The sequence below is a fragment of the Geotrypetes seraphini genome, chromosome 8 (assembly GCF_902459505.1).
Source record: "Geotrypetes seraphini chromosome 8, aGeoSer1.1, whole genome shotgun sequence".
Classification (NCBI taxonomy): Eukaryota; Metazoa; Chordata; class Amphibia; order Gymnophiona; family Dermophiidae; genus Geotrypetes; species Geotrypetes seraphini.
In genome coordinates, this window is record NC_047091.1 from 169,448,524 (window position 1) to 169,468,841 (window position 20,318).

General features: G+C 42.0%; 1 protein-coding gene across 10 annotated transcripts in view; it reads left to right on the top strand.

Moving 5' to 3' along the window:
* GRK3 (G protein-coupled receptor kinase 3) overlaps positions 1-20,318 on the top strand; it is a 466,643-nt gene that overhangs the window by 388,749 nt on the left and 57,576 nt on the right. For all 10 annotated transcript variants that reach the window (XM_033955477.1, XM_033955470.1, XM_033955473.1 and 7 more), the window contains 3 exons: positions 43-143; positions 15,688-15,754; positions 18,595-18,690. In XM_033955477.1, the coding sequence (XP_033811368.1) occupies positions 43-143; positions 15,688-15,754; positions 18,595-18,690 (264 nt within the window). The remainder of the gene's footprint in view (positions 1-42; positions 144-15,687; positions 15,755-18,594; positions 18,691-20,318) is intronic.

A 20,318-nucleotide genomic window follows, 5' to 3' on the forward strand; every position in this document is an offset into this window, starting at 1 on the left:
ACATATTGATGGGGGGGGCTCTATTTTTTTATTTTTCTGTAGAACGTAGAGTTGCCAGATTCATTTACTCCTGAACTGAAGTCCCTTTTGGAAGGGTTTCTTCATCGAGATGTTTCCAAGAGACTTGGCTGCCAGGGAGGAAGGTACACCTTCATTTTTTATTTTTCTCTAGTACTGCATTTTAGTTTTATTTTGGAATATATTTTTAGTATGACTTAATGAGTTAGAAACAGTGGATGCTAGATTAAGGGCTCCTTTTACTAATGTGCACTAGCGTTTTTAGCGCACTCAGGATATTACCGCACACTACACCGCACGCTATGCAGCTAGAACTAACGCCAGCTCAATGCTTGCTTTAGCGTCTAGCGCGTGCGGCAATGTAGCATGTACTATTCCGCACGTTAATGCCCTAACGCAGCTTCGTAAAAGGAGCCCTAAGTATGGGAACTAGAATATTTATTTAGTCAGAAAGGCAGAGAACCAAAGCAGAAGATTTAAAAAAAAAAAAGATCTCATAAGGATCCTTCATGTGGCTAGCTATAATATATCCTTATAAGTATAGACCAAAATAATTGGACAGACGGGATAGGCCAATTGATCTTTATTATGTTAATTCTCTCATATTATTTTATTTCCTGTTATTTTTACATTGTAATATGATAAAATATAAAAGAATACTTTTGGATTGTATATAGTGTTGAAGGCTTTCTATGACTCAGATTGTGTGTACTAGAATTTATAGCCAGAATAATGTGGAGTGATAAAAGATCTTCTCAGTATAGTTTATCAGTTTACTGATTGCACTTTTGATCTAACACTCTGTCAGTAAGTTATTAGTGGAAGGTCCATGCATTTTGAGTATGCCCTGTATTGGCTGGGTCACTTATGACCATCTTGCTCATCTTTATTATCAATCTCAGGTTGTATTCTCTCTTTGCTCATATTATTTTATTTTACAGTCACTTGCAGATTGTTAGATAATGACCTCAGCAATATTGATATTCAGAAGTAAATTTTTAATGTTCTGTACTCAAGCGTAAAAAAAAAAATAGAACTTATTTGTAACAAAGGCTAATTTTAACAAAATAGCTTCCAGGGCAGAGGGAGTTTTGATCATTGCTTAAGATCAACATCTACTGACTTGATTCAAGGTCCATAATCCTGGAGCTCCAGAAGGGAGTACTAGTGAATGGCTCTTGGCACAGAGCAAGCACTTCAATGACAACACTAGGAGAGTAATTCTATAAAGAGGTGCCTACTTTCTCAATAAAACACCAGTATAGCATGCCGAGAGAACACCTATATTGTAGGCACAAACACTTATACCAGAGCTGGTGTAAATGCTAGTGACTAGGCAGGGAAATATATGTTTTCAGATTATAGTATTCTATAATCAGTGTGCATAACCATGTGTCCTGCTCAAGCTCAGTCTATGTCAGTGGTCTCAAACTCAAACCCTTTGTGGGGCCATATTTTGGATTTGTAGGTACTTGGAGGGCCACAGAAAAAAAAGTTAATGTCTTATTAAAGAAATGACAATTTTACATGAGGTTAAAAACTCTTTTTCCCTCCAAGTACCCTATTTTTTCTGCAGTCCTCATATTTAAAGTTTAATATCTTTCCTTTTTCAAAACTGACGCATTTCATTCACTATATTGAAAATAAAATCATTTTCCCTACCTTTGTTGGCAGGTGACTTTATTTTTCTGTGCTTTTAACTATGTTTCCAGGGCCTACTTGTCCTTTGACTGTTTTTCTCTCCGTCTTCACTTTCTACCTTTGGCATTAACTTAAATATTCAATTTTTCTGCTTTCTTTTCAAAATCTACATTTCCATGTTTTACCTTCCCTTCCTATCTCTCTCTTCTTCCGTCCCTATTTCCCCTGAGGATAGGAAGAAGGCTCTTGGAATATGCAAATGCCTGGGCATAGATCTCGTCAGACCGCTGGATCTTAGAGATCATTCGGGGCGGTTACAAGCTCAAGTTCACCCATCCCTTAACAGACTAGTTTGTGGATTCCTCAGTGGGGTGACCAGAGAAGGCAAGCAAAGTCTTAGCAACAGTGCAGAGACTGGTAGAACTTCAGGCCATAGAGCCTGTGCCACCTGAAGAATCGGGCTTGGACAGATACTTTATAGTGCCCAAGAAAGATGTAGAAGATTGGAGACCCATACTGGATCTCACACACGTCACAGCTCTGAAAGTTCTGCACTTTTGCATGGAAACAGTGTGGTCAGTCATTTCTGTGGTAGCATCAGGGGAATTTCTGGCTTCCATAGGCTTATGGAAGCCTACCTGCATATTCCCATTTTCTTGAGCACAGAAAGTATCTGAGATTCCATGTCCTAGAGAAACATTTCCAGTTCTTGATGCTCCCCTTTGGCAACAACACCCCACACTTTCACTAAGAGAATGGTGGTGGTTGCTGTGCATCTCTGCAGGGCAGAATTACAAGTGCATCCGTACCTAGACAACTGGCTGATCATAGTCCCGTCAATCTCAGAAGGAGAATGAGCAGTGAATTAAGTGATCCAGGTCTTGCAGAGCCTGGGCTGGATATTTCACAAGAATTTTCACAAGAGCCAACTGGTTCCATCCCAATCCCAACACAGCAAAGGCCATGTTTATCTTCCAGAGGCATGCAGAGAGAAGCTTTGCTCTCAGATTATAGAGAATATAATATGGCCAGGCCAGTCCTGTTAGCTTAACACTACCTCCAGGTGCCAGGCTTCATGGCAGCCACTATAGATGTGGTTACTTGAGCAAAAGCTCACATGCATCCCCTTCAAAATGTGCTGCTGTCTCAGTGATCTCTGCAAATGTCATTTCAGATGACACTCCCGTGGACCCCCAAATTCTTCAACAGCATGTCTTGGGACTCCATCCACAGTCATTATTGGGAGGCATGCCCCTCTAGACAACCTTGTGGGTTATTCTGACAACGGATGCCAGCCTGTTTGGCTGGGGAGGTCATTAGAATGGGTGCCCAGTTCAGGGGCTGTGGTCGGCCTCCCAGAGAAAGTAGTTCATCAACAGGTTGGAGCTTTGGGCCATTTGGCATTACAGAAGCTGGAGAAGAGTCTAGGGGACAGGCGATCTGAGTCTTCTTGAACAATGCTACAGTGGAGGCATAAGCCAATTACCAAGGAGGCACCAAAAGTGTCCAGCTGCATCTTGAAGCCCACTTGGTGTTGCAATGGGCAGAGCTCGCAGTGCATGTAGTAGGAGTAAACAATGTCCAGGCCGATTACCTGAGCAGGCAGACATTAGACCCAGGAGAATGGACGTTATCTGCATAAGCATTCCAAACTATTGTTCATCACTGGGGCTGCCTAACTTTCGAACTGATGGCTATGGTAAGAAATAAGAAAGCAGACTATTTTTTCCAGACGAATATTTGAGCCCTGAATCACAGGGCTGGATGCTCTAGTACAGCCATGGCCAAAGAACGAGCTCTTGCATATGTTTTCTTCATGACTCATGATAAGGCAGATACTCCACAGAATAGGAAGCCACCCAGAAAGAGTGATGCTTGTGCCACACCATCCTTGGTATGTCTACAGAGGGACAAAGGTCTCAGATTACAGGTACATCCTGATCTTCTTTCTCAGGGCCCAATGGTCATAGAAGATCCGAATCGCTTTGGTCTTATGGCATGGCCCTTGAGTGTGTGGCGTTAGATCACAAAGGTTGCTCAGAGGTAGTTATTGCTACTCTTCTCAGAGCCAAAAAGTCTACAACAATCTCCACTTTCACTAAAGCATGGGAGACATTTCAGCACTGGTGCATGAAAGAAAAGGTGGAGCTGTTTAATGCTCCAATCTCCTTGGTGATGGCTTTCCTCCAAGCAGGTCTTGACAAAGGCCTCGCAGAGGTGTCACTCAGGGTCCAATTGGTGGGCCTCTTGTGATTCATAGCCTGAGGACACAAAGCTCCCCTGGCTTCTCATCCTGACATAGCCAGATTCCTGAAAGAGACGCTAAGGCTTAGACCACCTGTAAAACAATTGTTTCCATCATGAAACCTTAACGTGATCTTGCACGGACTGAGTCAAGCTCCGTATGAGCTTATTCGAAAGGCATCTTTAATAGATCTTACTATCAAGATCGTTTTCCTCTTGACCATTACGTCAGCGAGAAGAGTCTCGGAGCTATAGGCACTGCCGTGTAGGGAGCCCTTCCTCAGGATCGTGGAGGTGGGAGTTTCCTTTGCGCACAATCCCATCCTTTTTTCCGAAGGTTGTATCGGCTTTCCATGTCTACTACTACTACTACCATGTTTCCACGAAAATAAGACCTACCCCAAAAATAAGCCCTAGCATGATTTTCGGGGTAGGTCTTAATATAAGCCCTACCTCAAAAGTAAGCCCCAGTCCCGGGATTCACCAGCAGCAACTCTTCAACCTCCCCCCCTCCCCCACCGCTGCTCCTGCCGTGCAGCTAAACCCCCGCTGACCCTCCATCCTTCCCTCCCATCCGAACCCCGCCAACCATGAGCCCTACATACCTTCATCCAAAGCAGCATTGGGCCAGCAGCACTCTAAACAGGACGCTTCAGCCTTCTCCACTGGGAAATTCACTCTGCCGCATTACTGAAGATGTCATCAGTAATGCAGCAAAGGGAATTCCTCGGTGGAGAAGGCTGAAGCAGCCTGTTTAGAGTGCTGCTGGCCCGATGCTGCTTTGGATGAAGGTATGTAGGGCTCGCTCGTGGTCGGCGGGGTTCGGATAGGAGGGAAGGATTGAGGGTCAGCGGGGGTTTGGTGGCAGGGGGTGCTCAAGGGTTCTGCTGCACAAGGGATGGGAGGGAAGGATAGAAGCTTGGCAAGGGTTCTGCTGCACAGGGGGATGTGAAGGAAGGATAGAAGCTGCGCAAGGGTTCTGCTGCACAGGGGGTTGGGATGGAGGGGAAGAAAGATGCTGCACATGTGGGGGAGAGAAAGACAAGAGGAAGAATTGGGGTGAAGGAGAGGAAGGGAGAGATGATCATGTACATACCCCGAAAATAAGACCTAGTGTGTTTTTGGGCCCGAAATTAATATAAGATACTGTCTTATTTTCGGAGAAACACGGTACTATTTCTTTAGCGCTACCAGATGTATGCAGTGCTGTACAGTCATGAAGGAGACAGTCCCTGATCAAAGGAGCTTATAATCTAGACAGACAAGACATACAAACAGGATGCCATAGATACAGTTATGGAGAATGGTTAATCTGCTGGCTAGGGCAGTGGGGAGTAGGGTTATGGACTGAAGGCTACATCAAAAAGGTGATTTTTCACTCTGCTTTTAAACAAGTGAAGGGGCATGATGAACAAACTTAGGTAGTTTATTCCTGGCATACAAAGCAGCTAGATGAAAGGAAGTAAGAAGTAAGGTTAACATTGTTTCAGTTCACAGGGTCAAAGAAAGAGTATCAGATTTTGCGAAAGCTGGATGTGAGGAGAGTTGACCTACATTATCTAGCGGTTACTGATGATTTCTTACTCTCTGACCATCTGTTTATGTTCACCAGTCAGGCTAGATGCAGCAGACCAGCATCCAAGGCTACCATTTCAAGATGGATATGCATGGCCATCTTGTCAGCATATATTGCCTGTGGCAAGCAGTCACCAGTCTCTTTGAATGCATTTGACAAGAAGCATGACTTCTTTGTGGATGGAAGCTCAAGCGATTTCATCTGAGGAGATTTGTAGGGCATTGATCTGGTCCACACTACATACATTCTCCAAGTTCTACAAAGTGGAAATGGCAGCACAGAAAGACACCGTCCTTGGTGTTACAAGCAGGCTCAGAGTTCCCGCCCTAGATTTCTGAGTCTGCTTTTGTACATCCCTACTATCCAGAATGACACACCTATTGCACTAGAAAAAGAGATTAGGTTCACTCAGAGGATATATTTTTTCACTCAGAGAATAGTTAGATTCTAGAATGCATTGCCGGAGGATGTGGTAAGAGTGGTTTTAAAAAGGGTTTGGACAAGTTCCTGGAAGAAAAGTCCATAAACTGCTGTTGAGACTGACATGGGAGAAGCCACTGCTTGCCTTGGATCGGTGACATGGAATGCTACTACTATTTGGGGTTTTGCCTGGTACTTGTGACTTGGATTGGCCTCCGTGAAGGCAGGATACTGGGCTAGATGGACCATTGGTCTGATCCAGTAAGGCTATTCTTATGTTCTTACCTTGCTAATATCTTTTCTAGTAGATAGGTGTGTCATTCTTGAACCCCACCCTGTCATTTCTTCACCTGCCTGCTATCTCATTCAGAAAGTTTGAGTCAAAACTGAGATTTTGATATCAGACAGACTTTAAGAGTATGTAGAATAATCTATTGCAATAACACATTGGGGAATGTTTGAGCTCCATAAATGTTTCTGTTTGGTATAGTTATTTCGATGTTTGGATTGCTCAATTACAATGTTTGTTATACTTCTTTCAGAACAGAAATATATTGGGGAGTCTCCCCGTACCCCTCCTTCTTATGTGTTTCTATATAGGGCTTCGCCTGCTTTGGTACAAACTGAAGGGGGGGAGCAGAGCCCTCTGGAAAAGGAGAAGGAGTTGAAAACCTGGGGTGGATTCCTTCTGCATGACTCATAATCATGGGGAGAATACCCTACTATACAGAATGGCACACCTGTCCACTAGAAAAGATATTATCAAAATAAGAACCTAATCTCTTTTTAATGTAGCACACAAGGGCAATTGGTGCAGCTCTAGCACAAAGAATAGTTAAGCTCTGAAATTTTCACTCAAAAAATAGTTAAGCTCTAGAATTCTTTGCTAGATTTTGTGATCAGTGGTTAGCCTAGCTGGATTTAAAAAAAGGGTTGAACAAGATCCTGGAGGAAAAATTCATAGTCTGCTATTGAGATAGACACAGGGGAAGCCACTGTTGTCCATGGTATTGGGGTAGCATGGAATCTTCCTTCTCTTTAGGGTTCTGAAATCTTGTTTGCCTTTGGGATTCTGGAATCTTGTTACTTTTTGGAGTTCTGCCAGATACTTGTGACCTGAATTAGCCACTGTTGGAAGCAGGATACTGAGCTAGATGGACCATTGGTTTGACCCAGAGTGGTTATTCTTATGTTCTTATGATGTCATCAAAGGTGTACTCAATCCACAGGCTTTAGCTTTCAGAACACTTGATTGTGCAGGACTCTGCTGTAAAGAAGAGGCAAGTAAATATTTGACCTGGAGGTGCTTCACATGCATTCAAGAGAACTGGATATATTTCCCACATGCATTGGCCCTCAGAGAACAGTCATAGTCCAGAGAGATCATGTGTTAGCAAGAGAATGAGACAGAAGTGCAACAAAACCCATACACAGCACAAGAAATTGGATATGATGCCATGCCTTAGAGCCAAAAGATAGGAGCTAAAGATCTGTACAATGAAAGCAGCATATCAAGGATCAAAACAGTAGGCACTGGATCCAACAGTGCAGAGTCTGGATGCCAAAGTCCGGGCACAAAATCTCAGTGCTCAGGTACTGGTGCAAAACCTGAGCTCTAAAATCTCGGCCTGGAATTGATTTTGAGAGCAGGACTGTCAGCACAAGCCTGTACTAGAAAACTGTTGAGATAATTTGATAATAGTAGGTTCCTTTCAACCAAAGCACACTAGCTTGGCTTCCATTTCTCAACAGAGTAGTCCTTCACTAGCAAAAAGAAATCAACTCCTGATTTTTATTTTGTCAAAACGTCTAGTAGCAGTGGCAGACAAACCATCTCCTTCAGCTTCTGTTCCTTCTCATGCTCCATCAGCTGTTCAGACAAATATAATTAACATTTTTAAGGATTTCCGAACTTACTGCCAAAATTAAATACTGCTAAATGATTCTTCATAAAAATCCAAAACACTTTGCTACAGGTTACTCCTGTGCAAACAGCAGGAGAAACATCTGCTATATCTCCTTATTTATCATTATTCTAACATGGAGAAAGATACTAACTCTGCTTTCTTTAAACCTGCCTCATACACTCTCTTAAGGCACACCTCACTAGTTGAGTTTTAGGATTACCACAAATGAATATGGATGGTATATATTTGCAGATAGTAGACACCCATTGAATGCTATAAATTTCATGAATATTCATTGTGACATTCCTGAAAGCCTAGCTGGCTTGGTGTGCCTCTGGGTGAGGTTTGAGAAGCACTGCTTTAGAGTAACAATCATCAGAAAAGTCTTTCCACTTGGAAATGTCATAGGATTTGCAGTATTACCATAAATCTCTGCAACTTACAAAGAGGAATGTCCACAGATTTTCCTCTAATTTTCTGCCACTTCTATTAGGCTACATCATTGTAAAAGAATATAACTTATTCAAAACTCCTCCTGAAGTTAGCAAAGAAAATGCCTTATATGATTCAACAGGAAACTGAATTTAGAAGAGGCATATTAGACTTTCTTAAGTACATTGAGGCCCCTAAAGAAGTAGCTGTGATTCCTGTTCACAGACTGATATTAGTTCTATAAATAAAGGAATGGCTAATCCAGTCTCTATTCTCCCAGTATCAAAGGGGATTAATATAAAACACATATGATGGACATTCTACGGCAGTACCGGTACGTTAGATAGATTGTGAGCCCCCGGGACAGATAGGGAAAATGCTTGAGTACCTGATTGTAAACCGCATAGATAACCTTGTTAGACGGTATATAAAATCCTAATACATAAACTAGACCAAATTTTTGCGGGCTCTTCGGCAGCATTCCGCGTCTATTGCCTGTCTGCAGGAAACTAGGCTTCGTGATATTGAACACTTGAAGCTGAAATGTGATTGGGTGGGTGACATTCATTTCTCGTTGTTGGGGGGGGGGGGGCCGGTGGGGAGGCATAGCGGTACTGGTCCATAAATCTGCTCCCTGTAAAACGGAACTTTTGTTGTCTGATACGGCTGGTCGTTATTTGGTGGTTAAGTTACAGTATCAGGTACAGGATTTTTTGTTATTGGTGGTATATGAGCCTAATTTGATAGATGCTTCCTTCTTTCGGCAGCTCTTTTTGCTTTTGGCCCCGTATCAGGATACCGCCTTAATTGTGGCGGGAGATATGAATTGTGTAATGGATGTTCAGCTGGATCGGTCATCTTGTGCCCAGTTGAGTCGTCTTTCTTCTGTTCTGCCATCATTTGTGTCTAAATTACAATTGCTAGATGCTTGGTGTGTTTTGCATCCAACTGAGAGAGATTACAGTCATCTCTCGTGGGTGCATGGCACATATTCACGCATAGATTATAATTTTGTTAGTTCCAAGGCTTTCGATTTGGTTTCTGGGGCTGCGATAGGACCAGAGGAGGTCTCTGATCATTGTATGTAGACCTTGATCTCTGACCTTGTGGTGCTCGTAACTGGTGTTTTCCGTCCTATTTATATAAGGATGCAGAGTTCCAGGAATTTTTACATAAGAAGTGGGCGGATTATGAGAGTCAATGCTTTACATGTAGATCAGTCTTCTTTGTATTGGGTGACCGCTAAAGTGGTTTTGCGCGGAGAGGTGATAGCTTTTGTTAGTGCACGGAAAAAGCGATTAGCAGCTGGTATATTGAACTTGGAGAAGCAATTGGGGGCGGCCAAGCGAGCTTTTATCCGGCATCCGACCAGGAAGAATAGGGATCTGTTGTCTGCCACGCAGCTCAGTTTGAATTCTTTAATACACAAAAAAACTCAAAAAGCGATGTTTTATCGTAAAGGCTATTATCATCGGTTTGGTAACAAACTGGGTGCTTTATTGGCACGCGTGGTCTGGGCCAATGTGCCATGTGGCGGCGATGCAAGATTTGAATGGTTCGCTTACGTCTCCGGAGGAAATGGGTACTTTGTTTTGGGATTAATTCTCCACCTTGTATTCGGCCGGGGAGTCTCCTCAGCCCAATGCTGTCTTGGAATATTTGGCACGGTGTGGCTTACCCTGTTTGAATATGGCTGAAGGGCGGGTCCTTGGGGCCCCCATCACGGGGAAGGAATTGCAGAAGGCTATTACTACTCTTAAGCTCCGGTCTGCTTCTGGCCCAGAGGGTTTTTCAGGTGAATTTTATAAACTTTTGCAGTTAGAGGTGATTAAGCCCCTGGCCACGTATTTCCAGGATATATTGGATGGGGCCCCCTTGCCAATTCATGAGAACACGGCACAGATAATTTTAATTCCTAAACCGGGTTTGCCACCAGACTTGGTCACTTCTTATCGCCCAATTTCTCTTAGAAACGTAGATCTTAAATTGTTGTCTGGTATCTTGGCGTCCAGGCTGGCGGCCATTCTGCCTCGGCTTATAGGATCTGAACAGGCTGGATTTGTAAGGGGTCGTCAGTCGGCTGTTCATGTCCGTAAATTGCTGTTATCTATGGCGTATTGCCAGCATCATCAGATCCCTTCTATGGTCGTCAGCCTGGACGCTGAGAAAGCCTTTGATTGGGTGGGCTGGGGTTTTTTGTTTCCATTGCTTGAATATATGGGTTTTGGCGGTCCTTTCTTGATGACTGCGCAGGTGTTAAATTTTGGTCCTATGGCTTACATACTACTTAATGGACCCCTTTTGAGATTGCTCGGGGTACGTGACAGGTATGTCCTTTATCGCCTTTGTTATTTGTTCTCTCCTTGGAACCCCTGTTGTGTACCCTGTTGGCGGATGCCTGGGTTCTTGAAGTGGATGATCCTCCTTTCCGGGTGAAGGTTATGGCATATGCAGATGATCTCTTGCTTTTGTTAACACAGCCTTCCGCTTCCTTATCTGCACTAATAGATGTCATTTCTGCTTATGGAGCTCTGTCGGGTTTCTCTCTTAATCTTACTAAATCTAAAACTATGCCTTTTCTGAAGGAGGTTAAAGATGGCTGGGAGGGCCAGTTTCTGCTGCAGTGGAAGCTGGTTGCTTTGAACTACCTGGATGTTCAGATACCTGTTAATTTGACTTTGTTCTACAAAGAAATTGTGTCTAAACTATTGTCCGAAACTATTGTTAAGTTGCAACTTTGGAGAGCATATCCGCTTTCTCTTTTGGGCCGTGTTCACTTATTTAACATGATATTGGCTCCAAAGTGGCTTTATTTATTCCAAATGCTCCCTTTAGTTTTGAAAGTAAAGGATGAGAAGCGGCTATGTTCTCTCTTGCAAGCCTACCTCTGGCAGGGCAGGCGAGCCCATCTTCCTATACTCATCATACAGACACCCAGATGTTATGCGGGATTGGGTCTGCTCAATATTTAACAATAGCCTGTGCCATGAGGCATATCCATGACTGGTACAATAAAATGCAGCATTTTTCTGCCACTGTCATGGAATTGTCTTTCATGGGTCCCTGGCATTTTAGCTGTTATTTACATAAGATGGGTCTCCACCAGCCGGATATACTCTAGCGCTCGTGGATTTTGCCTGTAGCGATAGCTGCTTGGCGTTGGACATGTAAACGTCATGGCTTTTCTGTAAAGGTGTCTGCTTACCTTGCTATTTGTGGGAATCCGGAATTTCTGCCGGGCCAAATTGGCTCTATATTTCATCATTGGAAAGCGAAAGGTATCTATTATTTGTTGCATTTACTTACCGAAGAGGGCCGTATGAAATCCTTTGCTACTTTACAAACAGATTATTCTTTGTTGCCTGGAGATATCTTTTCCTACTTACAAATCAAACACTATATTCACAGCCTTCCTTGGGAGGACCTCATGGAGGATGTTCAGGATGAATTGGCTACATGTTATACTTCTGTTGAGGTTTCATCATCGCTATCTCCAGGACTCTACAACGGAACTGCATTATTCTACATATGTCGATGTTTGGAATCTTGATCTTGGCAATCAGTTATCGCTTGTGGATTACAAAAAACATGTCCTGGTAGCAGCAAGAGTCTTCAGCAACGTGCTCCATTGGGAACAACATTATAAGTTTACTTTGCGCCTTTATATAGTGCCCAACAGAGCTAGACATATGGGACTTTCTCGGACAAGAGCTTGTCCTAAATGTGGTCATGTTCCAGCTATGCTCGGACATATGTTTTGTCTTTTTGGAACAGTTTACTCATCTGTGTGTCCTCTATCTGGACCTGTGGAGTGAAGTTGGACTCTCTGATATTGTTTGACATTTTCGCTGCATGCACCTGTTCCCAGTGGCTATCGTCTATTTTTACAGCATGCCATTCTATTGGGGAAGAAAGTTATTTTACTTAACTGGCTTGCTCAGATTCCTCCCTGCCTCTCTCAGTGGCGGATGCAGATGCTTACTTTGCTGAAGATGGAAAGATTGCAGTTTCAGGATTTTGACTCTTTTCAAGGACGTCAATTTAAATGCATTTGGCGGGTCTTTTGGGCCACGTTGACCCCAGAGTGCGCAGCTGTCTCTTGAATAGGTAGCATGATTTTGTGGTTCCAGGCACTCCACTCATATTGGTAGGTTTCTGTTGGGCGGGGTGGGATTGGGGGGAAGGGTTTGGGGGCTTAATGAAAATTTTGAGCGTGTTATTTCCTCATTTGTTGTTAAACCTGTACATTTATTAGAGATTGTTGTAGCGCTGTTTGTACTCTTTACTTGCTGCTCAATAAACACGATTGAAATATAACATTCTTAGTCTTGTTAACCATCTCTTTTTTTTTTTTATAAATCTTTATTCATTTTCAAAAATTACAACAAGTGTACAACAATCATTCAGAAATACCTTAATTCATCACTTGACATTCTTATTTGTATTACTCCAAATAAATAATTATATAAGAAACCCATCCCTCCCTCCCAGATACCAATTTGTATTACTCCAAATAAATAAATAATTATATAAGAAGCTTACCCCTCCCACCCATATACCAATAAATAACAATTATCAATTATTATCCTTCAGAATCCCACCCCCATATCTTATTCAATATTTTGGTGTTTAAGATGTCTGATCATTAGAATAAATCGCCAATGGCCCCCAAATCTTTTTAAACTTATTATAATTACCTTGTTGCAGAGCAAATACCCTTTCCATCTTATAAATATGGCACACTGAATTCCACCAAAAAGTAGCGAGTGGTGAGCGCTTGGAATGCTCTCTCAGAGGAGCTTGTGGCAGAGACTAGTGTTCAGGGTTTCAAGCGCAAGTTGGATGCACACCTTCTTGCAAATCATATCGGGGGATATGGGAAATCCGGGTCTCCAACAGGGAGCACCTAACTGGGCCTCCGCGTGTGCGGATCGCCGGACTAGATAGACCTAGGTCTGATCCGGTGAAGGCGTTTCTTATGTTCTTATAATCTTTCCAATTCCCATCTCTTTTTTAATAATTCTGAGCATCTTGTTCGCTTTTTGGCTGCCGCCACACATTGAGCAGAAGGTTTCATCGTAATGTCTACATTGACACCCAGATCTTTTTCCTGGGCACTATGATTTGGGTTATTCGTCCCAATGTGCATCGCTTTGCATTTGTCCACATTAAATTTCATCTGACATTTGGATGCCCAGTCTTCCAGTTTCCTAAGGTCTACCTGTAATTTTTCACAATCTGCATGCGTTTTAAGAACTTTGAATAGATTCTGTATGTTATCCCCAAAATTGGGTGCCAATCCAAGATGTGCACTCAACTAACCTGGCTCACAGGCTTCTTAAAAAACCGCACCTACCAAGTACACAACGAGGGAACCTACTCCCACACCTGGTCCAACCCCTGTGATGTTCCACAAGGCTCCCCCCTATCACCTTCTCTATTCAATATCTACATGACTTCACTGGGACATATGTTATCTGACCGAAAGTTGAAATCCTACATCTACGCAGATGACATCACAATTGTCATCCCCATCTACTCATTCTCGCAAGAAACAGAGCAACACATCTCATCAGTACTTACTTTAGTCGAACACTGGACCACTCAGTCCAAACTGAAACTAAATCCAGAAAAGACCAAACTCTTCCTAGCAAGTCCCAACCACAAATTAACGAACACCACCCTACAACTTAACGGCCTAACTTATCCTATTAACCCCACCATCAAAATCCTTGGAGTCATCCTAGACCGCTGCCTGACCTTCGAAGACCACACCAACGCCCAGGTCAAAAAATGCTTTTATACCCTCTGGAAACTCCGTACAATCAAACATTACTTCGACTTCCCCTCCTTCAGATTGCTGGTCCAATCCCTAATCCTAAGCACACTGGATTACTGTAATATAATTTATATAGGCTCCTACAAGAAAACCATCCAGCGACTGAGACTTATCCAAAACACCGCGGTCCGCCTAATCTTTGGCCTCAAAAAGTCAGACCACATCACCCCTTATTATAGAAAACTGCACTGGTTGCCAATAGAAGCGAGAGTCATCTTCAAATTTGCCTGTCTCAGCTTCAAAACCTTAACTGGCTTATCCCTGATTTATCTGTCTCACCACTTCGTGTTCCCTGGAACCACTCGCACGTATAATGCCAACCTGTTTACCTACCCTTCCCCAAAGGGATGCACTTACAAAAGATTCTTCAATAGAACTCTCATACCAAGCTGGCAGATGGACAAACTGCCTGACCACCCTCATCTCAGCTGCCCCATCTTACTCATCCTTCAGGAAATCTCTCAAATCTTTCCTCTATGACAAATTTCTGGAACCTCCCCCATCACCAAATAATCAAATACTACCATCCTATAACTGATACTAGTTGTCTTCCTGACATTCACCACTCTGCATTGGTTTTGTACACTGCTTTGTTCTTTATAATGCCTCTCGCACCGCCTCTCCACTATATACATATCTCTGCTGTATATGTACAATCTCCTGCATGGTAAATCTACACTGTTTCTTTGCTGTATAAATACCTTTACTGAAAATGTACAGTTCGCATTGTATCTTCGCTGTAAATGTACAGTCTCTTACACTGTAAACCACTTTGAACTGTTTGTGGTACTGCGGTATATAAAAATAAAGTTGTTATTATTATTAAATTGGCTAATAAGCCAATTAGTGCAATTATTTAGGTGCTAATTGGCACCAGTTTGAATTTGTGCACTTATCTTGCTATCTGCTATTCTATAACAATGTGCACCCAAATCTCATAACTTGTGGCACAAAAGAGGGCATGGCCATGGAAGGAGCATGGATAGGTCAGAAGTGTTCCTAAAATTTTTGAATAGTGTTATAGAATACCAGGATTTGCACCCAAATTGGGTGCCAGGAATTACACCTGGCTGCAGCAGGCATATGTCCTGGTGTCCAAATTTGGGTGCCAAAGTTGGCACTCACTGCTATTCTATAATGGGCATTTATCTTTGAGTGCTAATTGTAGAATAGCAATGAGCATTTTCTTTTGATTGCCATTTACTGAATCTAGCCTTGAATGGCTCATTTCCTTGATGGCTCAATGAATCATCTGCCCTTCCTAAATGGTAATCTACTTCTTTTACTCCCCCCCCCCCAAAAAAAAAATGTAGATCAGCCGCTTTATGAGACATTCATCCTTTCTCCTCACCCCCTTCATTACTCCCAGAGAATACCTTCTTCTGATCTCAAAATGGCAACCTTACTGTCTCCTGTGGAACACCATTTCAATCTCTTAAGGGTCGGCTATGTTCCTGGACCACCTCCCATCCAGAATCTGAAAATTGTTGTAAAATCCATCAGTAAAATGCTATTGATAGAGGATCTATAATTAAAAATATGTAAACAGTATGAAACTTGGTCTCCAAATTGCTTCCATCTCTACTTAACAAATTTTGCTTTTTCTGCAGTGCACATGAAGTGAAAGATCATCCTTTTTTCCAAGGAATTGACTGGCAACAAGTCTATTTACAAAAGGTAAAATATTTTTTAAACAACCCTGGATATTATAGTGATGTATTGAACATGCCAAACCATTTTAATTTAATAATTTTCAGTGTGTATAGTGGAACAAAATAGGAAACACAGTAATACAAACTTAAAGAAATTCAAAAAAGAAAATAGAATCCAAATTCAAATACATTTCCAGCCCACAATTAAGGAGAGAAAAAGTGAAAAAGAAACAGTGCAATTAGAAATAACTCAACTAAGGCACCATTTTCACTAATACTCGTATTTATACTCAATTTCCAAAAAAATATACAATTCCCCCTCTGTATTCGCAGTTTCCGTATCTACAGATTCACTTATTCACGATTTTAAACCAAAAATTCATTTTTCTTTTTTCGGGCTATTTTAAGCCCTGTAAGCCCCCCCGTAAGCCTTACCTGGTGGTCTAGCAGGTTTTCAGGGCAGGAGCGATCTTCCCACGCTCCTGCCCCATGCAGATTGCTCACAGGAAATGGCTGCCTTGAGCTCCCATCGTATTTTCGAGAGATGACGGGAGCTCAAGGCAGCCATTTCCTGTGAGCAATCTGCATAGGGCAGGAGCGTGGGAAGATCACTCCTGCCCAAAAACCCACTAGACCATCAGGTAAGGTTTAAGGAGGGGCTTACAGGGCTCAAAATAGCTGGAGGAAGCGGAGGTTAGGGGCAAAACCAGCCCGAATATTATTTGTGGTTTTTTTAATATTCACGGGCCTAACCACCATGGATATGGAGGGAGAAGTGTAACTACTGCCCTGAAAGGAAATCAACCATTTGCAGAGAAATTTAACATACTCGTAGTAACATGGAAGCAGATTTTAGAAAGGATGTCCAACTCAAAATAAGTATGTCTGAGTCATACATCACATATAGACATCCATTTTCCATTTATTTAGAACAGGATCTGCTGACATAGAATCTGTTCTAATATACACAAGAAATGGACATCCAGCATGAATATCAATTTTACAAACCAAAATGTCCAAAAGGGGCAAAGCAAGGGACAGGGGCATAATTGCAACAGCATAGAAACATTCATGTTATAAAATGGCCATATATCAACATGGAGGAATAGCCTAATGGTTAAAGCAGCCAGCTGAGAGCTTAGATTAAGAACCAAAGGGCCCTGGTTTAAATTCCTCTGCAACTCTTTGTAATTTTCTTTTTCATTTTTTTTTTTTCAACCGTGAGCCCTCCAAGGACAGACAAATACTTACTATGACCTCCCTTACTTCCTCCAATGGAGAGCTGCTCAATTGAAGCACATTTCTATAACTTGAACATACCAAGTATCAGGTTAAACACAGACTCCATCGTTTGGACATGGATCTCCATTTATTCATCTGGAATTGGAGTCAAACATCTATTTTGACCCCTTTCTAATCTCACCCAAAGTACACCTAGACCATGCTCCCTTGCCATAAGGACATACTGCAGTTTTAGACATCCATATCTCAACTTTATAAAATTGGGATTTGGATGTCCATCCCAGGAAGAGAGAGAGAAAAATTCTCAACAGAAATCTCCTTACAGACTCACAGTAGAAAGTGAAAGAATTTTTTTATAGCTGGATTTAAATAGAGCAGACTTATGTATTTCCGGGGAGTTTCTCCGCTCCTTCTCTTATGTTGGCACTCTAACTTGCAAGAAGCTTTGGTACCAACTGAGGGGGGTGGAGCTCATCCCAGAGTGATGGGAAATGGAGCATGAAAACAAAACAGTGGGCTCCCTACAACCCTTGCGGGATTTAACCCGCGAGCCAATACTACCATTCCTGTTTATAAGAAAGAAGATTAGCAAGGTAAGAACCTAATCTTTCCATATGTCAGGTTATTGTATGTGCATTTCTGATCTTTTAATGTGACGTACCTAGAAATGCTATCAATAAATGTAAATCAAAATATTTAATCGGAAAGTGATACTTATATGCAGTTTTCATTAGGTCTATTCGACAGTTAAAATTTTTAATCAGATTAATCTCAACATTTTAAAAAAATTAAACTTAATTGTACCTCTGCCCCCACCCAGCAGTTTGGCATCTCTTTCATTCTCACTCTCCCTTTCCTCTTCCCCCTCTGGTCTGGAGTTTGGGAAAAAGAGATGCGTCTTTTGGGGGGCAGGGCTGGAAGTGGAACAAGATGGGGCTAGGGGTAGAACAGGGTGGGGCCATACATCCAGGTTTGTCCATCTTTAAATCCAGTAACCCTGTTATAGGTACTGCCCATGACCTTGGCAGGTTTAGAAAAGGGTAAGGGTAATGCGATTTGATATGCCATCTATCTGTAGTACAATCAAATGGCTTACCTTTATCATATGTAGATATTTTCTCTGTCCCTAGTGGGTGCACAATTGAAGTTTTTGTACCTGGGGCAATAGAGGGTTAAGTGACTTGTCCAAAGTTACTGGAAGCTGCAGTGGTATTCAAACCCAGATCCTAGCCTACTTCACTAACCATTGGGCTACCCCTTCACAGCCAGAAAGGGTAGAAGGTAAGGCAGAGAGAGAACTGCAAGACTACTGGGGGAGGAAGGGAGGTTGAAGGTATAGTGTCAGCCAAAATGTTTAATTGTGCAGAAAAATAGCAACCCCAATTTTAAATATAGTAATTTTCTAGGCAGCAATGTACATACCAGAACAGAAGTCATATCAGTTAATATTATCAAAATATTAATTGATCTCACTCCTTGCAATCAACATGTGTGATTTTAAAATTTGATCCCTAAAGGTCAATATTAAAAAGAAAAGTAGTTCTATGTATTTAAAATAAAATCCTAATAGTCTCCTTTTCAAATGTGCCATATCTTTCTACTGCTGTGACTTTTATCTTACAGTATCCTCCACCATTGATTCCTCCTCGTGGAGAGGTAAATGCTGCAGATGCCTTTGATATCGGCTCTTTTGATGAAGAGGACACCAAAGGCATTAAGGTACATATGTGATGTTTCCTTGAAACCTTTCAAATCTGTAAACCTTTAGATAAAGTACTATGAATCACTCGTTTTGATCATTTTATTGGTTCAGTAACAGGTTTTATTAAATACCCTGAAGCAGTCTGCAGCATATGTATTTAAATCTGTATATGATAACTTGCAGCTTACAAATAACATAAATTGCAGAAGGCCCACTTTGCTTTGCTGGCTATCATTGCTGTGGCACTGCTTGAACTGTACTATGTCATACCTGAGGGAGCTTTGAAATTAGAGAATCATTGTCTTCCTTTATTGCCCATTCCAGCTCCTTATCCTCTACTTTAAAAAAAAAAAAAAAAAAAACTTTTCAGAAAAAGACATGTCCTCAAAGTGTGATTATATAATGTATCAAGCCTACTCACCCTACAACCTGATGGTATTTCATCAAGCAGTTAGAGTTGGCGGTTGATGAAAACTGAATGGAAAATTGTTTTTTTTTTCTGACATGAAAATAATTGAAACCTAAATTTTCAAACTGTGAGTTTGCAATTGAACTGTGCTAAATTTCTATGATAAGTAAAAATTATTTATAAGAGGTATTTCATTCTCTGTCGATCAGCAGGATGAATCAACCATATAATTAGTTGACATCATCCAATGGTGCTAACACAGAAAACACTCAGAGCTCAGAAAAATCTAGAAGGTCTTTCTGAGTAAGTATGGGGTTCTCCATTAATAAGGAGGATGAATCAGCCAAACAAGTGGTTGTCTTTTGACACAGATGGCTTTCACAGAGCTTAGAAAGACATTAGTGTTCTCCGAGGACAAGAAGGCTTGATATTCTCACAAATGGGTGACATCATCCATTGAAGCCTGATGTGAACACTGCCAGTTATCTTCTTACAAGCAAGACAGTAGGAGTTTGGGATGTCTGGATGCTCTGGCAAACAGGAAGACTGCGGTTTAATACTCCTCATAAAGGAGCACTGCGATGTTGAGCTTGAGGAGTCTCTAACTTTATCTCCTGGAGGGATTCCAAAATCATCTCTATCAAGCGCTGATGGCTTAAAGATCCACAGCATTCTCCAGATCAAGGTCCTGCAGTCTTGTGGCAGCTTACTTAGGGTCGCCTTTGAAGAAGAATCACCTGACCACTGTCTTATCCACAGCATTCTGCGTGCAGAAATAGAGTAAGCCAACAGCTTACTCACAACCCTGAACAAGGCATCAGCCATGTAATCCACTCTAGTAATAAAAAATGGAAGATCTGTGTCCGCAATAGTGTCCAGATCGTGAAACAAATTAGAGTGACAGGCCCTGGTGACAAAAGGTGCCACTGCGGCTGCTCAGAGGCCGTGGAGTTTGCGGACAAAATCTATTTTGTGATCTTGTGCATTCTTCAACACCACAACACCTTCACTGGGTAGAGATGTTTGCTTGGTAACCTGTGCCACCAGAGAGTCCACCTGTGGGGGAACAAAAGAGTTTGTTAAATGCATCTGCCATCAGATAGAGCTTAGACATAGCCTTGGCCACTCGCAGACATTCACCATCGAGGTGGTATTCGGCCCAAAAGGATTGGCCAACATTGAAGGCATCAATTTCCAGGTGGATTCATATGGATATTTCTTCCTCCTATATCAGAG